The sequence below is a fragment of the Cryptomeria japonica genome, chromosome 2 (genome assembly GCF_030272615.1).
Source record: "Cryptomeria japonica chromosome 2, Sugi_1.0, whole genome shotgun sequence".
NCBI classification, from domain to species: Eukaryota; Viridiplantae; Streptophyta; class Pinopsida; order Cupressales; family Cupressaceae; genus Cryptomeria; species Cryptomeria japonica.
In genome coordinates this window covers 545,206,275-545,222,907 of record NC_081406.1, presented here as the reverse complement: position 1 = coordinate 545,222,907, position 16,633 = coordinate 545,206,275, and the positions used below count along the sequence as shown (strand labels likewise).

Below are 16,633 nucleotides of genomic sequence, written 5' to 3'. Positions count from 1 at the left end.
ACATCAATAATCATTGGGAACTAGGATATAATTGTGGCTTACGAACAAGAAACAATAGGATTTTTGGCTTAAAAGATGACTGGATACAGAAATTTTTCTATGGATACAACACATAAAAAGGGAGAAAGGATTGGTTTGTTGGGTGTATTTAGATGGTAAATTATAAGGTGAAATCTTTGGTGTTAAATTATGATGGACAATGAGAGATCACAAATTCAAGGTACAATGTTATATTCCTTTTAGAATGAATGAAGTCGATGTAAACAAGATGTCAAAATTAGAGAATTTGGATGGTGTCTTTAATGATGGAATCAATAGCTTGCAATTGACGCCCTACATGGACACTTGAGATTATATTCTCAGTTGTCCACTATGTTATTCATTGACAAGGACAATAAAATTCTTCTCAAATCATTTGAATTACTCTTTGAAGAAATGTAGTAATTATCAGTATATTTGTTTTTACAACTTAAAACAACTTATAAATGTAGTATATTTGTTTTTAGTAATTATTGTTGAGACAAATAAAGCTCATTAGAGCCATTTCCAGCTTCTGGGTGCTCTTAAATTGTATTCTACACCAAAGTCTTCAATAAAGTTTTCCCCAGTTTGGGCGTTGGACACCTGGTATGCCATTCTACTGTCCTGGTGGATTAGAATTCTTAATTCTGAAAATTCTTCTTCTGCTGTTCTTAAATTCAGAATTTTGAAATTAAAAATCAGTCAATTGTATTCTTGCATTTTGCTTTCCCAGTGTTGGTTTATTGGCATTTGATCATGAATAAACACTATGCAAACTATTGAAAACAAGTCCAAGCAAAAACCCTCAGCAAAACAGTCATAAAACATCATTACAGCAACTTGGAAACAAGAAAAAATTCAGTTCAGACTGGTTAGGGATCTTTGAGTGGTATACTCAATTTTATCTTAGGATTCTCCTTCAAATGGAGATCATCTTTGGAGAGAACAAATATTAATTTGGATTACACCAACTATTCTATAATACAATGAGCTGGTTCCTTATTATCTAGCAAGGTGATTGTGTTTTAATTTGTCTCTTGAAAGATAACAAAAAATGAAATAATGTAGAACTGTTCTTCAAATTGTAAGGGGAAGCTCCCTAGGATTTACCTTAAACCAAAAACTAACATTAGATTAAAGCTACAAACAAAAATCTCAAGTATGCACACTATACAAGACTTCATGGGGGGTGAGGGGGAGGTGGGGTGGTGCACAAAAGGAAAAAACTATGTTTTTGTTTTTACCATAGATGCATCTGCTGGATTGCTAATAGTCAAGACCTGCAGTGAGCTTTTTAGATATTAAGGAAGGCATACTATTTAAGCATGAAAATCTTGACAACTTTCTACTGCCTAGATTAGAGACTAGATTTATGCTCCAACAGGCAAACAACTTTCTAAAGGAACAACTGCTAAAGTACATTCAAAGCTATAATTTAGAGTAGACAGATGTTATCAATACATTCTACTTTCAATTTACTTGATGAAATTACAATCACAATAACACAATAAACTCAATTGAACAATAAGCTCTGTAACATAAGCCCTTCATCCATTGTCATAAAGAGTTATGTGCTGACATGCAATGTCCCTTTCTTTAGAGTAGTCCAGAGCAGCTAATTAGCCTATTTAATTCTTGTAAGCTAAAGTCAGGAAAAAGGGAATTATTTAATTAGTTATTTAATATTATCTAACAAAGTGTATTTTATGGGAAATATTATTTATTTAATGTAATAAGCTTTATAAAGTGACTTCAGAGGATTATTTGAGGAGAATAAATAAAGTAACTTTATTTCCTGGGTTTAATTAAGTAGTTTGTATCCTCTATCATAAAACTTTCTGTTTTCAATGAAATTTTCTTCTCATCTCTAATAACTCCAGCCTTAACATCTTCAATCTTTCTGGCATGCTTTACCCTGCACCAATTTTCTTTATTTTTAAATTGTTTTGTTTACATCTAATGAGAATCTGTTTTGGAACCTCAATGTAAACATTATCCTTTTGTCGCTCCTCTTACAGATACAAAATGGGCACATGTGGGCTGCATAATAACATGAATAACCAGTACCTTAGAACAAGTCACTCTACAACCTTACCATCATAGTATCTTGTAATAGTGGTTACAAGATATGACTTTTTTACTAGATTTTGTTTCCAGACATTAATCTCTTATTTAATGATGATAGATTGTTTAATTTTATGCATTTTATAGCGTATATTTATGAACATTAGAAAAATTGTGTTGTATATTATTAGTGTTCCTCCCATATCGTAAATAATAGTTGTATAGTCAACATTTATCAATAAATCCTAAACTCGGAAAATATGGTACTTGTCTGATATTTTCTGATTTTCTTTGTGCATGGTGATGCAGTAAGCTCCATAAAAAATGTCTTTGTTTGTAGGGATTTTATATTTTCAGCCAGAAATTGAAGCCTATAGTTCATCTTCCATTTTCTGCTGTTTCATATGGTAAGTATCTTTAGCCTCTATTTGAATGAGTTAGTATCCTTCACTGAAGCTTGTAGTATGATTATGTTTTGTTTCGACCTTTTATAATCTATTCAGGGTCTTATCATTTCTTGCATCCTGATCTAAATTTTTTTAAGAGACGTGAATAATCTAAACATGTGTAGCTAGATGCAATATAGTATTGGATTTATGTTTTAGTGTCTAATTCCATTTCATATTGTTGTTATTTAACTTATGCTTCATCTCAAAATGGCTTCCAAAATGGCTTCCATTTTTACTAAATTCCTAACAATAGCTGGATTGCTGTCTGATAAATTTTGACCTCAGCTACTTCATAGACTTAGCTAATCTTTGATCTCAAACTTGGACAACTATTTGGTGACTGCCCTTTTAAAAAGTTAACTGAATATTTGCCTATATAATCAGCAATATGAATATAAACAACAGAAATCTATTTTTCACAATTTAGGCGTTGAACTCTATTTTATTTACTCTCTTTATCTCTATGCTATGGAAATGCCCTTAAGTTTTAAAAAAAGTTTTTTGTGGTTATTTTTCTACAATTTTTACGATTTTAAAAAATCCATTTTTTTAACCATTTTTTCTAAAATTTTTATACTTTTCGTTTGAAACGATTTTTGCCACTCTGATATAAGGCAATGCAATTGTGGAATACAATTTGGCAAGCTTTCTAAAATATTGAATTAACCCTACAAAACTCGTTGCCTCAATCACAATGAAATTCCTGGATCACTTCAAAATGGCATCCACTTTTACTAAATTCCTAACAGTAGCTGGATTGTTGTCTGTTAAGTTTTGATCTCAGTTACTTCATAGACTTAGCTAATATTTGATCTCAGACTTAGACAAATATTTGGTGTATTTGGTGATTGCTCTCTTAAAAACTTAATTGAATATTTGCCTATGTAATCAGCAACATGAATATAAATAACAAAAAGTTATTTTCTACAATTCATCGGTTAAACTCTATTTTATTTGCTCTCTATATCTCCATGCTATGGAAATGCCCTTAAGCTTTTAAAAAAAATAGCTTTTGTCTCTTTTTCTACAATTTTCTTGTATTTTTTTTAAATCTGATTTTTTCCCTATTTTTTTCCTATTTTTTTCTGATTTTTTCAAAAAATCTTACTTTGGGTTTGCCGATTTTTGCTGCTATGTTTGAAATAATGTTTTTAATATGAAAACCCTTCATTATCCTTTGGATTGCATCAGTCTTGTGTAATTGTTTCTGCATGGCCAGGCAAGGCTTGATTATAGAATCTTGAAAAATAAATTGAATGAATGATTCAATATTTGGATAATCTATTCAACAATATACAAGCGTATATAAAGAGATTACAAGGACGATGTTCTAAATTAAGAACAAGTTGTTTAAAGTGAACTACGAAAAAGCTAAACGCCAAATAAAGATTAAAAGCTAATTAACTTAAAAAAAAGCTAAATGCTATATAAAGCTTAAAAGCTAATTAACTAAAAAGCTAAATGACCATTAAACAAGGAACTAAATATAGGTGACTAAAATATAATTAAATATTCTAATACCCTCCCTTAATGGTCATTCTATCTACTAACTACCCTACAGAAGACACTGCAGGTCTTTTGATCACAAATGAAAAGAACACTCTGCTGCGGTGGAGACCCTCCCTGGATCTGAAAAGTGTTAATGACCAAGAATACTAGAATCTATCCAACCCGACGTTGGGTAACCAAACTGAAACCTGAAACCATGATTTTGAGGAAAAAATGGCAAACCCTCCAAAATTGAAGATACAAATCATCATTTTTGTGGAATAAAATGGTAAAAACCCTTGAAACGATTTTTGTGGAAAAAATCGAACAAAACCCTGAAACTTCGCATGGCAAGACCCAAAACACCACGTGGTAAGACACCAAACATCACGCGGTAAAACATCAGACGTCATGCGGGAAAACGCCCGACAACATCACGTGGTAAAATACCAGACATCACGTGGTAAAACCCTGATTTTTGAGAAAAAAAATCAAGCAAAACCCTCCCATGATTTTTATGGCAAAAAATCAGAAGACCCACACAAGCTTTGTAGATGACAGATAATAATTTTGAAGGAAAAATTTCTAAACCCTGCGAACAATTTTTGAGAAAAAAAAATGTGAAAACCCTGGGACCTGTAGGACGAGGTCTGGCCTAAATCAATCTAATCATGGCAACGATATTCAGATATCGTGAACATGCACTGTTTCTAGGTGTTGTGGCAGCTATTGAACTTCTGTCTGTGTTCCAACATCATGTTGGTCAAAGATGCCATCACGGAAATCGAGGTTGATCCAGGTCCACTGAGTGAAAGCAAGAGACAGAAGAATCTGATTTAAAAAAAAATAAAAAATCAGAATTGAAGCAGCAGTTGAAACAACTGAAACGATGAAGAAAAATTCTGGCACGAATTCCAATGCGCGAATTTTGAGGTTTGGAAGAAACCCAAAAATTAAAATTTTTTGCAAACTTTAAACAGTGCCCAGAAGACGCCAAAATTCTCGACGTCCATAGCATTAGTAGAAATCGCGGATTGTTTTTAAATTCCAAGGCAAATTCGCTTGCACAAAAAATGAGACACGGAAAACGAGGCACCCAAAAAATCTAAGACCAACCCAGAAAAGCTCTTGAAAAACCCACCAAGAATCTGAAATTAGAATGCAGATCTGGTGGCTTAAAAATTGAGGCACGAAAAACGATGCACCCATAAAAATATGACAACCCAGTTGATGTCTCGAAAAACCCACCTAAGAATCTGCAACCAGAATAAAATTTCGACTTGAACTGAAGGGTCAAAACCCTAGTCGAAAATTGAAGAAACCCTAGAAAAATTTTCAATCTGCAAAAAGACCTCTAGGTTGCAGGCCCAAAAATCTCCAGAACCCTAAAAAAACATGAACTGCTGCCCAACACAAAAAATTCGCCCACGAACCAAAAACCCTTGAAACCCTCAAAAAGCCTTCAAAAAAGCAAAATCATTTTTTAATTAAAAAACAATAAAAAAAATTTGGAAAATATTCCAGAAAGGCGGCCATGAATTTTTATTAAAAAATTTGCCTAACTTTAAAGAATCCTATCGATCTGCTCTAATACCATGAAAAATAAATTGAATGAATGATTCAATAATCGGATAATCTATTCAACAATATACAAGCGTATATAAATAGATTACAAGGACGATGTTCTAAATAAGAACAAGTCGTTTAAAGTGAACTACTAAAAAGCTAAATGCCAAATAAAGCTTAAAAGCTAATTTAACTAAAAAGAAAAAGCTAAATGCTATATAAAGCTTAAAAGCTAATTAACTAAAAAGCTAAATGACCATTAAACAAGAAACTAAATATAGGTGACTAAAATATAATTAAATATTCTAATACCCTCCCTTAATGGTCATTCTATCTACTAACTACCCTACATAAAGACATTGCAGGTTTTTTGATCACAAATGAAAAGAACACTGCTGCGGTGGTGACCCTCCCTGGATCTGAAAAGTGTTAATGACAAAGAATACTAGAATCCATCGAACCTGACATTGGGTAACCAAACTGAAACCTGAAACCATGATTTTGAGGAAAATTTGGCAGACCCTCCAAAACTGAAGATACAAATCATCATTTTTGTGGAAAAAAATGGTAAAAACCCTTGAAACGATTTTTATGGAAAAAATTGAACAAAACCCTGAAACTTAGCATGGCAAGACCCAAAACACCACGTGGTAAGACAGCAAACATCACGCGATAACATCAGACATCATGTGGGAAAACACCATACAACATCAAGTGGTAAAATACCAGACATCACTTGGTAAAACCTTGACTTTGAGAAAAAAAATCAAGCAAAACCCTCCCATGATTTTTTATGGCGAAAAATCAGAAAAACCCACGCAAGCTTTGCAGATGACAGATAATAATTTTGAAGGAAAAATTTCTAAACCCTGCTAAAACAAATGCAGAAGCATATGGATTTCAAAGAATTGATTCATTAATAGAATGAGGAAGACGCTCATAAATAATACAAGAATATTTACAAGAATAGCAAGTTTCTAATAAGAAACTGCTGAGAAGATCGTAGACGATCTAACTAAAATAGAATATACACTATTGAGCATTAATACTAAAATTAACATTATTTTAATATTCTATTACCCTCCCTTAATGCTCAATCTATTAACTACACCTATAGACCCCCTGAATTTTACAAATTTATCAGGACCAAGGGGCTTGGTGAAGATGTCTGCTGGCTGCTTCGAGGTAGGAACATACAGCATTTGGATGGATCCGTCTTCAACCAGCTGTCGAATATAGTGACAAAGAGTTTCCACATGCTTGGTTCTTTCATGGAAGACTGGATTCTTGGCGAGTTTGAGCACTCCCTGATTATCACAGAACAAGGGAGTAGGACCTGCCTGGGAGACATGCATATCTGCAAGCATTCGTCGAAGCCAAACCGCCTCACAAGATGCCTTAACTGCTCCCGATACTCTGCTTCTGTCGAGGAGAGAGCCACTGCTTGATGCTTCTTACTAGTCCATGTTACAGCACCAGATCCCAAACTAAACACATACCCTGTTGTAGACTTACGGTCATCAACCGAACCTGCCCAGTCAGAATCTGTGTAGCCACTGAGTATAGGATCAGAACTCCGAGTGTACAGAAGTCCATAATCAGGAGTGCCACTCACATAACGCAGCACACGCTTCGCTGCTATCCAATGATCAGCCTTGGGAGCTGTCATGAAGCGTGAAATGTAGCTCACTGCAAAACTGATGTCAGGTCTAGTGGCAGTAAGATAGATGAGGCTGCCCACTAGTTGCCTGAACAGAGATTCATCCACAACTGGTGAAGATGACTGAGCTGAAAGTTTGAGCTCGGGTTCCATAGGAGTAGAGGCAGGTTTGCAATCCTGTATTCTGAACCTGTCCACAAGACTTCTGGCATACTTGGACTGAGAGAGAAAGATACTGTTCTCAGTCTGCCAGACTTCAACTCCTAAGCAGTAATGTAGAAGTCCCAAATCTGTCATATCAAAGGTGCGGCACAAATCCTGTTTGATCCCAGTGATCAAATGTGCTGAACTGCTAGTAATGATTAAGTCATCCACATAGACAACCACAAACAGAATATCATTACTAGTATGCTTGATATACAGGTTTGCATCAGATGGACTCCGCTGAAAACCATGATCTGTTAGGTACTTATCAATTTTCATGTACCAAGCCCGAGGAGCTTGTTTCAGACCATAGAGTGCTTTGACTAGTCTACAGACCTTCTGTTCTTGACCAGCAACCTTGAATCCTGGGGGTTGCGTCATGTAGACTTCTTCCTGTAAGTCACCATTCAAAAAAGCACTCTTGACGTCCATCTGATGGACTTTCCAACTGAACTGGGCTGCCAAGGCAAGAACGAGCCGTATGGTACTCATTTTGGCTGTAGGAGCAAAAGTCTCCTCGTAGTCAATGCCTTCTTTCTGTGAGAACCCACGAGCAACAAGACGAGCCTTATACTTGTCTAGGGTTCCATCAGCTTTGTATTTTACTTTGTACACCCATTTGCAGCTAATGGGCTTCTTCCTTGAAGGAAGATCAGAAAGGGCCCAAGTGTGATTCTTCTGAAGACTCTGGAACTCAGCGTCCATAGCCTGTTCCCACTCAGGTATACCTTTAGCCTCTGAGTATGTCTGAGGCTCAAAAACACTGTATATGTTAGCCATGAGAGCAAAATTGACTGTATGCTGCTGTTTGCTCTTATTACAGGAGCTTCTACCCTCAATGAGCTCAGTATCCCTGAGATCACCAATGGTCTTGGCCCACCATTTAGGCTGGAGAGTAGAAGTGCTAACATCTGGAGGAGTTGGAAGAGGCTCAGGATCAGGAACAGGATCAGCAGGAGGAGGATTATTCTCCGGAGGGAATCAGTTAGTGCATCATCGAAAATATATTCCGCATCATCCCTCCCATCAGGCGAACCTAATGGAATAAGAACACTGTGAGGCTGATCCTCAGAACTCTGATCAGAAGGAGGAGACTGAAAGAATCCTCTGTCTTCATCAAATACAACATCACGACTGAAGATAAGACGTTCAGTGTCTATATCGATCAGTCTGTAGGCCTTATGGTGATCACTGTAACCTGTCATCATGAGTTTCTGACTTTTGGAATCCAACTTGGAGCGCTTAGCATCTGGAATCCAAACATAGGCAACAGAGCCAAAAACCTTCAGGTGGCTGATCTTAGGCTTCTGACCAGACCAAACCTCTTCTGGAGTCTTCCCCTTAACAGCCTGAGTAGGAGAACGGTTAAGTAGGTAAACAACAGTAAACACTGCTTCAGCCCAATACTTATTCGGAACACTCTTGTGTTGTAACATAGAGCGAGCCATCTCAACAACCGTACGATTGCGACGCTCGACAACACTGTTTTGCTGAGGAGTGTAGGGTGTAGTCAATTGGCGTTTGATGCCATGGGTATCACATAAGCTGGAGAATGCAGAAGAACAAAATTCCCCCCCGTTATCTGTCCTAAGAGTAATGATGCTATGTCCAGATTCTTTTTCAACAAAGGACTTAAACTTCTGAAAGATACTAAATACATCTGATTTATGTTTAAGAAAGTACACCCACATCTTTCTACTAAAATCATCTACAATAAGCAAAAAGTATTTGCAACCAGTAACAAAAGATGTATTCATAGGACCACAGATATCAGCATGAAGTAATTGAAGTACCTTAGATGCGTGCCAAGACTTTCCATGTGTGAATGAAGTCTGATGCTGTTTGCCAGCTTGACAGGCGCCACATACTCCAAGATGCTGAGTCTGAATATCAGGTAACCCTGAAACAAGTCCCTCTCGAGATAGCTGAGAGAGATACTGAATGTTGAGATGTCCATATCTCTGATGCCACAAAGTGCTGAGAGGAGAAACACGAGCTGCCAGAGCCACTTCAGGAGAATCACCAGTGTCAAGAAGCCTATATAGGCCATGATCCTCTAGACCAACAACAACAGTAAGACGAGTCTCCCGATCAATGATGGAACACTTGTGAGCACTGAACACCACATCTAGCTGAGGAGAATTCCTCATAATCTGACTGACAGAGAGGAGATTAAGTTCCATACCAGGAACATAGTACACATTCAGGAAAATGAGAGTCCTGCCACCAGACTGTATCTGAACAGTGCCTCTGCCAACAACTGTATACTCCTCACCTCCACCAAATACAACGGAATCACTGAAAGATGAGAAGTCTGTAAACCAGTCACGCTGATGAGAAAAGTGACGTGATGCACCAGAGTCGATGTACCAAGCAGAAGATCGGGCATGATCTGAAGACCTCTTAGCCATTTTGGCATAAAAGGCAGACTCCTTCTGCTCGGAATGTTCAGCAACATGCGCCTTCTGGTGTGACCCTCCCTGCTTCTTTTGTTCAGAAGCGAGCCTCTGACGGCAATCTTTCTTCATATGGCCGTACTTGTGACAGTAATTGCACTGCACATTCTTCTTCTTAGCAACATCTTGTGTCTGAGAAGAGCCTTTCTGCTGAGAAGACTGAGAGGACTGAAATTTGCCTTTATCCTTGTGAAAGGATTGGGCTATGAAGGCATTTTCCGAGGAGGCTGACGTAGTACCACTACCAAACTGTTGTTTCCAGCGATCCTGCTATAGAAGTTTGGTGCACAATTCTGAAAACTTTAGATCAACATTAGTGGAAGTAATATTGAGGGTCTCAATGAAGTGTTCATACGATTTCGGAAGACTTTTCAGAGTGATTACTACCATGTCTTCTTCCTCCATAGTCCGACCAATAGCTTCGAGTTGATCTCGAATGTCCTTAATCCTCGTGAGGTGTTCCTGTAAGGACATACGTTCGTCCATCATAATGGAGAACAGCTGATTCTTTAGAAAGAATGCTCGGCTCTTGTCGGATGTCTCATGCAATTCCTCAGATGCTTCCAGATGTCGAAAGCTGTCTTGCCGGAAGGAATCTGCGGTAACTGATCATCAGTCACTGAGAGTTTGAGAAGCATAACTGCCTCCCGATTGCGTTCATCAAACTTATCTTGATCTGCACCAGGTGTACCAGGACTGAGCTCTTTTCCCAAAACAAGCTGGTCAAGACGCCTATATTCAAAAATGGTCAACATACGTTGTTTCCAGATGTTGTAATTGTTGCCATTAAAGCGTAGACTGCCTTCTAACATCAGGTTGGTTAGAGAAGCCATTTGCACATTTCCCAAAAAAAAAATCCCGTCTAACCCAGAAAAATCCAAAGACAACCCAAAAATTCGTGCGAAAAACCCAGAAGGAATCTGCTGTCAGAATCTGGATTTGCGGGCTCGAAAATCGAGGCACCCAGAAAAAACGGACAACTACCCAGATTAGGGTTCGAAAAACCCACCAAGAATCTGCAAGAATAATTTATTTTCGATGGAAACTGGAAGGTAAACACCTTAATCGAAAATTTCAGAGGGTCGTGGAAGCCATGATTTGCTCAGAAAAAAATTGCGTCATCGAAGGTGCAGGTCGCGACGCGTTTGCAGGTCGCGTCGCGTCGCCGAGGGTGCAGGTTGCGATGCCGAGGGTTGCAGGTCGCGACGCCGAAGGTCGCGGATAGACGGAGCACTGGTCACGACGACTCTGTAGGTCGCGCACCACCACGAACACCGCCGAACACAGGTCGTGACGGCTCTGCAGGTCGTGCACCAACACGAACACCGCTGAACACAGGTCGCAAAATAACGCGACTGTACAAACCCGCGAGGTAGTCATAGGAGCTAGGAAACTGAAAAACCCTAGATGGATTTTTAAAAACCAGAAATAATTTCGAAAATTTCCACTAATTGGAAATTAGAATTAAAAAATTTTCGAAAAAATTTCTCCTATAGCTTTGATACCATAAAACAAATGCAGAAGCATATGGATTTCAAAGAATTGATTCATTAACAAAATGAGCAAGACGCTCATAAATAATACAAGAATATTTACAAGAATAGCAAGTTTCTAATAAGAAACTGCTGAGAAGATCGTAGACGATCTAACTAAAATAGAATATACACTATTGAGCATTAATACTAAAATTAACATTATTTTAATATTCTATTACCTGCGAACAATTTTTGAGGAAAAAAATGTGACAACCCTGGGACCTGTAGGATGAGGTCTGGCCTAAATCAATCTGATCATGGCAACGATATTCAGATATCGTGAGCATGCACTGTTTCCAGGTGTTGTGGCAGCTGTTGTACTTTTGTCCGTGTTCCAACATGATGCTGGTCAAAGATGCCATCACAGAAACCGAGGTTGATCGAGGGCAACTTAGTGAAAGCAAGAGACAGAAGAATTTGATTTAAAAAAAAAAATCAAAATAGAAGCAGCAACTGAAAAAAACTGAAACCATGAAGGAAAATTCTGGCACAAATTCCAATGCGCGATTTTTGAGGTTTGGAAGAAACCCTAAAATTAAAATTTTCTGCAAACTTAAAACAGCATAAACAACGCCCAGAAGACAGCAAAATTCTCGATGTCCACAGAACTAGTAGAAATCACGGATTGTTTTTAAATTCCAAGGCAAATTCGCTTGCACAAAAAATGAGGTACGGAAAACGAGGCACCCAAAAAAAATTGAGACCAACCTAGAAAAACTCTTGAAAAACTCACGAGGAATCTGAAATCAGAATGCAAATCCGATGGCTAAAAAAATTGAGGCACGAAAAGCGATGCACCCATAAAAATATGACAATGACCCAGTTGAGGTCTTGAAAAACCCACCAAGAACCTGCAACCAAAATAAAATTTTGACTTGAACTGAAGGGTCAAAACCCTAGTCGAAAATTGTAGAAACCCTATGAAAATTTTCAATCTGCAAAAAAAACCTCAAAGTTGCAGGCCCGAATATTCTAGAACCCTAAAAAAACATGAACTGCTGCCCAGCACAAAGAAATTCGCCCACGAACTAGAAACCATTGAAACCCTCAAAAAGCCTTCAAAAAAGCAAAATCGTTTTTTATAAAAAACAATAAAAAAAATCTGGAAAATATTCCAAAAAGAAGGCCATGAATTTTTATTAAAAAATTCGCCAAACTTTAAAGAATCCCATTGATCTGCTTTGATACCATGAAAAATAAATTGAATGAATGATTCAATAATCGGATAATCTATTCAACAATATACAAGCGTATATAAAGAGATTACAAGGACGATGTTCTAAATTAAGAACAAGTCGTTTAAAGTGAACTACTAAAAAGCTAAACGCCAAATAAAGCTTAAAAGCTAATTAACTAAAAAGAAAAAGCTAAATGCTATATAAAGCTTAAAAGCTAATTAACTAAAAAGCTAAATGACCATTAAACAATGAACTAAATATAGGTGACTAAAATCTAATTAAATATTCTAACACCCTCCCTTAATGGTCATTCTATCTACTAACTACCCTACAGAAGACACTGCAGGTCTTTTGATCACAAATGAAAAGAACACTCTATTGTGGTGGAGACCCTCCCTGGATCTGAAAAGTGTTAATGACTAAGAATACTAGAATTCATCCAACCTGACATTGGGTAACCAAACTGAAACCTGAAACCATGATTTTGAGGAAAAATTGGTAAACCCTCCAAAACTGAAGATACAAATCATCATTTTTGTGGAAAAAAATGGTAAAAACCCTTGAAACGATTTTTGTGGATAAAATCGAACAAAACCTTGAAACTTCGCGTGGCAAGACTCAAAACAGCATGTGGTAAGACACCAAACATCACGCGGTAAAACATCAGACATCATGCGGGAAAACACCAGACAACATCACGTGGTAAAATACCAGACATCACGTGGTAAAACCTTGATTTTTGAGAAAAAAAATCAAGCAAAACCCTCCCATGATTTTTTATGGCGAAAAATCAGAAAACCCACGCAAGCTTTGTAGATGACAGATAATAATTTTGAAGGAAAAAATTCTAAAACTTGCGAAAATTTTTGATGAAAAAAAATGTGAAAACCCTGGGACCTGTAGGACGAGGTTTGGTCGAAATCAATCTGATCAAGGCAACGATATTCAGATATCGTGAACATGCACTGTTTCCAAGTGTTGTGGCCGCTGTTGAACTTCTGTCTGTGTTATAACATGATGCTGGTCAAAGATGCCATCACGGAAATCGAGGTTGATCGAGGTCAACTGAGTGAAAGCAAGAGACAGAAGAATCTGATTTAAAAAAAATAAAATAAATCAAAATAGAAGCAGTTGTTGAAAAAATTGAAACCATGAAGGAAAATTCTAGCACGAATTCCAATGCGCGAATTTTGAGGTTTGGAAGAAACCTAAAAATTAAAATTTTCTGCAAACTTAAAACTGCATAAGACACTAAAATTCCCAACGTCCACAGAATTAGCAGAAATCACGGTTTGTTTTTAAATTCCAAGGCAAATTCGTTGGCACAAAAAATGGGGCACGGAAAATGAGGCACTAAAAAAATATGAGACCAACCCAGAAAAGCTCTTGAAAAACCCACCCAAGAATCTGAAATCAGAATGTAGATCTGACGGCTCAAAAATCGAGGCATGGAAAACGATGCAACCATAAAAATATGACGACCCAGTTGAGGTCTCGAAAAACCCACCAAGAATTTGCAACCAGAATAAAATTTTGACTTGAACTGAAGGGTCAAAACCCTAGTCGAAAATTGCAGAAACTTTAGGAAAATTTTCAATTTGCAAAAAAAACCTCCAGGTTGCAAGCCCAAAAATCTCCAGAACCCTAAAAAAACATGAACTGCTGCCCAACACAAAGAAATTCGCCCATGAACCAGAAACCCTTGAAACCCTCAAAAAGCCTTCAAAAAAGAAAAATCGCTTTTTTATAAAAAAACAATAACAAAAAATTTGGAAAATATTCCAAAAAGAAGGCCATGAATTTTTATTAAAAATTTCGGCAAACTTTAAAGAATCCCATCGATCTGCTCTAATACCATGAAAAATAAATTGAATGAATGATTCAATAATCGGATAATCTATTGAACAATATACAAGTGTATATAAAGAGATTACAAGGATGATGTTCTAAATTAAGAACAAGTCGTTTAAAGTGAACTACTAAAAAGCTAAACACCAAATAAAGCTTAAAAGCTAATTAACTAAAAATCTAAAGCTAAATGCTATATAAAGCTTAAAAGCTAATTAACTAAAAAGCTAAATGACCATTAAACAAGGAACTAAATATAGGTGACTAAAATATAATCAATTATTCTAAGAAATCTGTCTAGCAAAGCATCATCCTTTATCGTCATTGTTCTTAGGATTAGCATAGACTCTCTTAATCCTTTCCCTTTTATCTTTTACTTTCCATGCAAGTCAATTAGTTTCCATGTTCCAATCGTGTTCAAAGCATAAGTCCCTTTGTGTAAACTAGCATGATCACATCACACACCGAGTCTATCCCAAGGATGAAGTCGATTGTTCACATTGTAAACCTTGGAGTTGTCTCATTTGATCATATAAATTAGCATACGAGGTTTCTTTGTTCAAGAGAGGATAGTACACTTGGCATTTTATTCTGTGTTTGAAGTGTCCTAAAAATCACATCAATAGGTATATGGTTTGACAACATTCCATTCATCAATGACGTTCCCCATTTAAATGTTCGAAGCCTTCATCTTGACCAATGGAGAAGTCTCTATTTTAGATTGCTCTTTGTTTCGTTGTTTAGGTACTTTTCACGTGTTTGTTGCATGTGCTGAAATTTTCATGTCTTGCAGGTGTTCTTGTTGTCTCTAGACCTAAGCTTCCATAACCTTGTCACTCATCTTCAGTTTCTTTTTGTTATAACAATTTTGTATGGCAGCCTCATCCACATGTATCTTTTGTGAGATCTTTAGTTGTCCAATCTTGCTTTGCTTCCCACTGTTTGCTACTCAATGTGATTCATATCTTCATGCAAAATGAACCAAAGTGTTGACCTACTGTCATTTGCTATATTCCTGGTAGCTTTGAATTTCCCGAACATGGTAGTCTTGGCTAAAGTTATCTTGTGTTCAAAGGGAAATTGTCAATTATTGTAATGCCATCTCTTGTTTTTAATCTCTCATATGCCTTCGATTTGGACACTGATGTGACAACACAATTCACAACAAAAAGATGCTTGGTATCACTAGCTTGCTAAGGATTTACAATGAATACTTATCTTTAATTACTAACAAAAAAATTGCTTTCCATTGTACTTGACAGCTAATCTGTCGTTATGTTCCTTTTTATACACTTAGTTCACTTCTTTTCCGTTTTCCACTTTTTTCTATTACTAAGCAGTTTTCTTTACTTACCACTGCTTTGGGCAACATTTGAAGAATTTGTAGCTTATCTTTTAAATACTCATACTTCTTCACACAAAACTTTGAAGCTTTTGATTTTCTTCCTCGTAACTACTTTTTGTTGGTGTGATAAGGTATTTTAGTATTTTACCCAACTTGCTCATTAGTGGATCCTATTCACATACTTAAGTTTACTTAGGTCCTAGGGGATCTTTCTAGAAGGTGTTAGTTGTCATAAGATCTTATCTAATCTTTAGACATTTACTTTTGGTTACCTAAGTCATTTATGAAGAGCACACGGTTATACTGAGGGGGTGGGGGGTGAATCAGTATAACAACCAATTTAATCTTTTTCAACTTCAATCACAAGTATATAACTTATCTCATTATCATATTCATTGCATATCAACATTCATATGTGATCTAACTAATATGAACACAAGTAGAACACAAGATATATACGTGGAAACCTTAACGGGAGAAAACCACGGCAAAATAATGCTTTTATATTTCTTCTTTTACAATGTTTGTAGGCACCAACCTACTAGAGGCACCAACCCCTACGTTTGTGAGCACCAACTCCCAAATTTGATTTTTTTGAGCACCAACCCACTGGAAGCACCAACTCCCAAATCTGAATTTTGTGTGCAACAACCCATTGAAAGCACCAACTCCCATTTCAGAATTCGTGAGCACCAACCTACTTCACATAAATCTGATTTTCCACCTTGACAATGTTGCTATAACAACGGATGATGGATCCACAATTTAGCATAGCTCGCTTCCACAAAACTGCTATATTATCTTCCACAAATCTGTTAT

General features: G+C 36.7%; 1 protein-coding gene across 1 annotated transcript in view; it reads left to right on the top strand.

Annotated features, from left to right (window-relative positions):
- The window catches only part of LOC131052340 (protein FIP1), a 327,777-nt gene that overhangs the window by 73,960 nt on the left and 237,184 nt on the right, over positions 1 to 16,633 (top strand). The window contains exon 5 of the mRNA XM_057986981.2: positions 2,426 to 2,492. Within this exon, the coding sequence (XP_057842964.1) occupies positions 2,426 to 2,492 (67 nt within the window). The remainder of the gene's footprint in view (positions 1 to 2,425; positions 2,493 to 16,633) is intronic.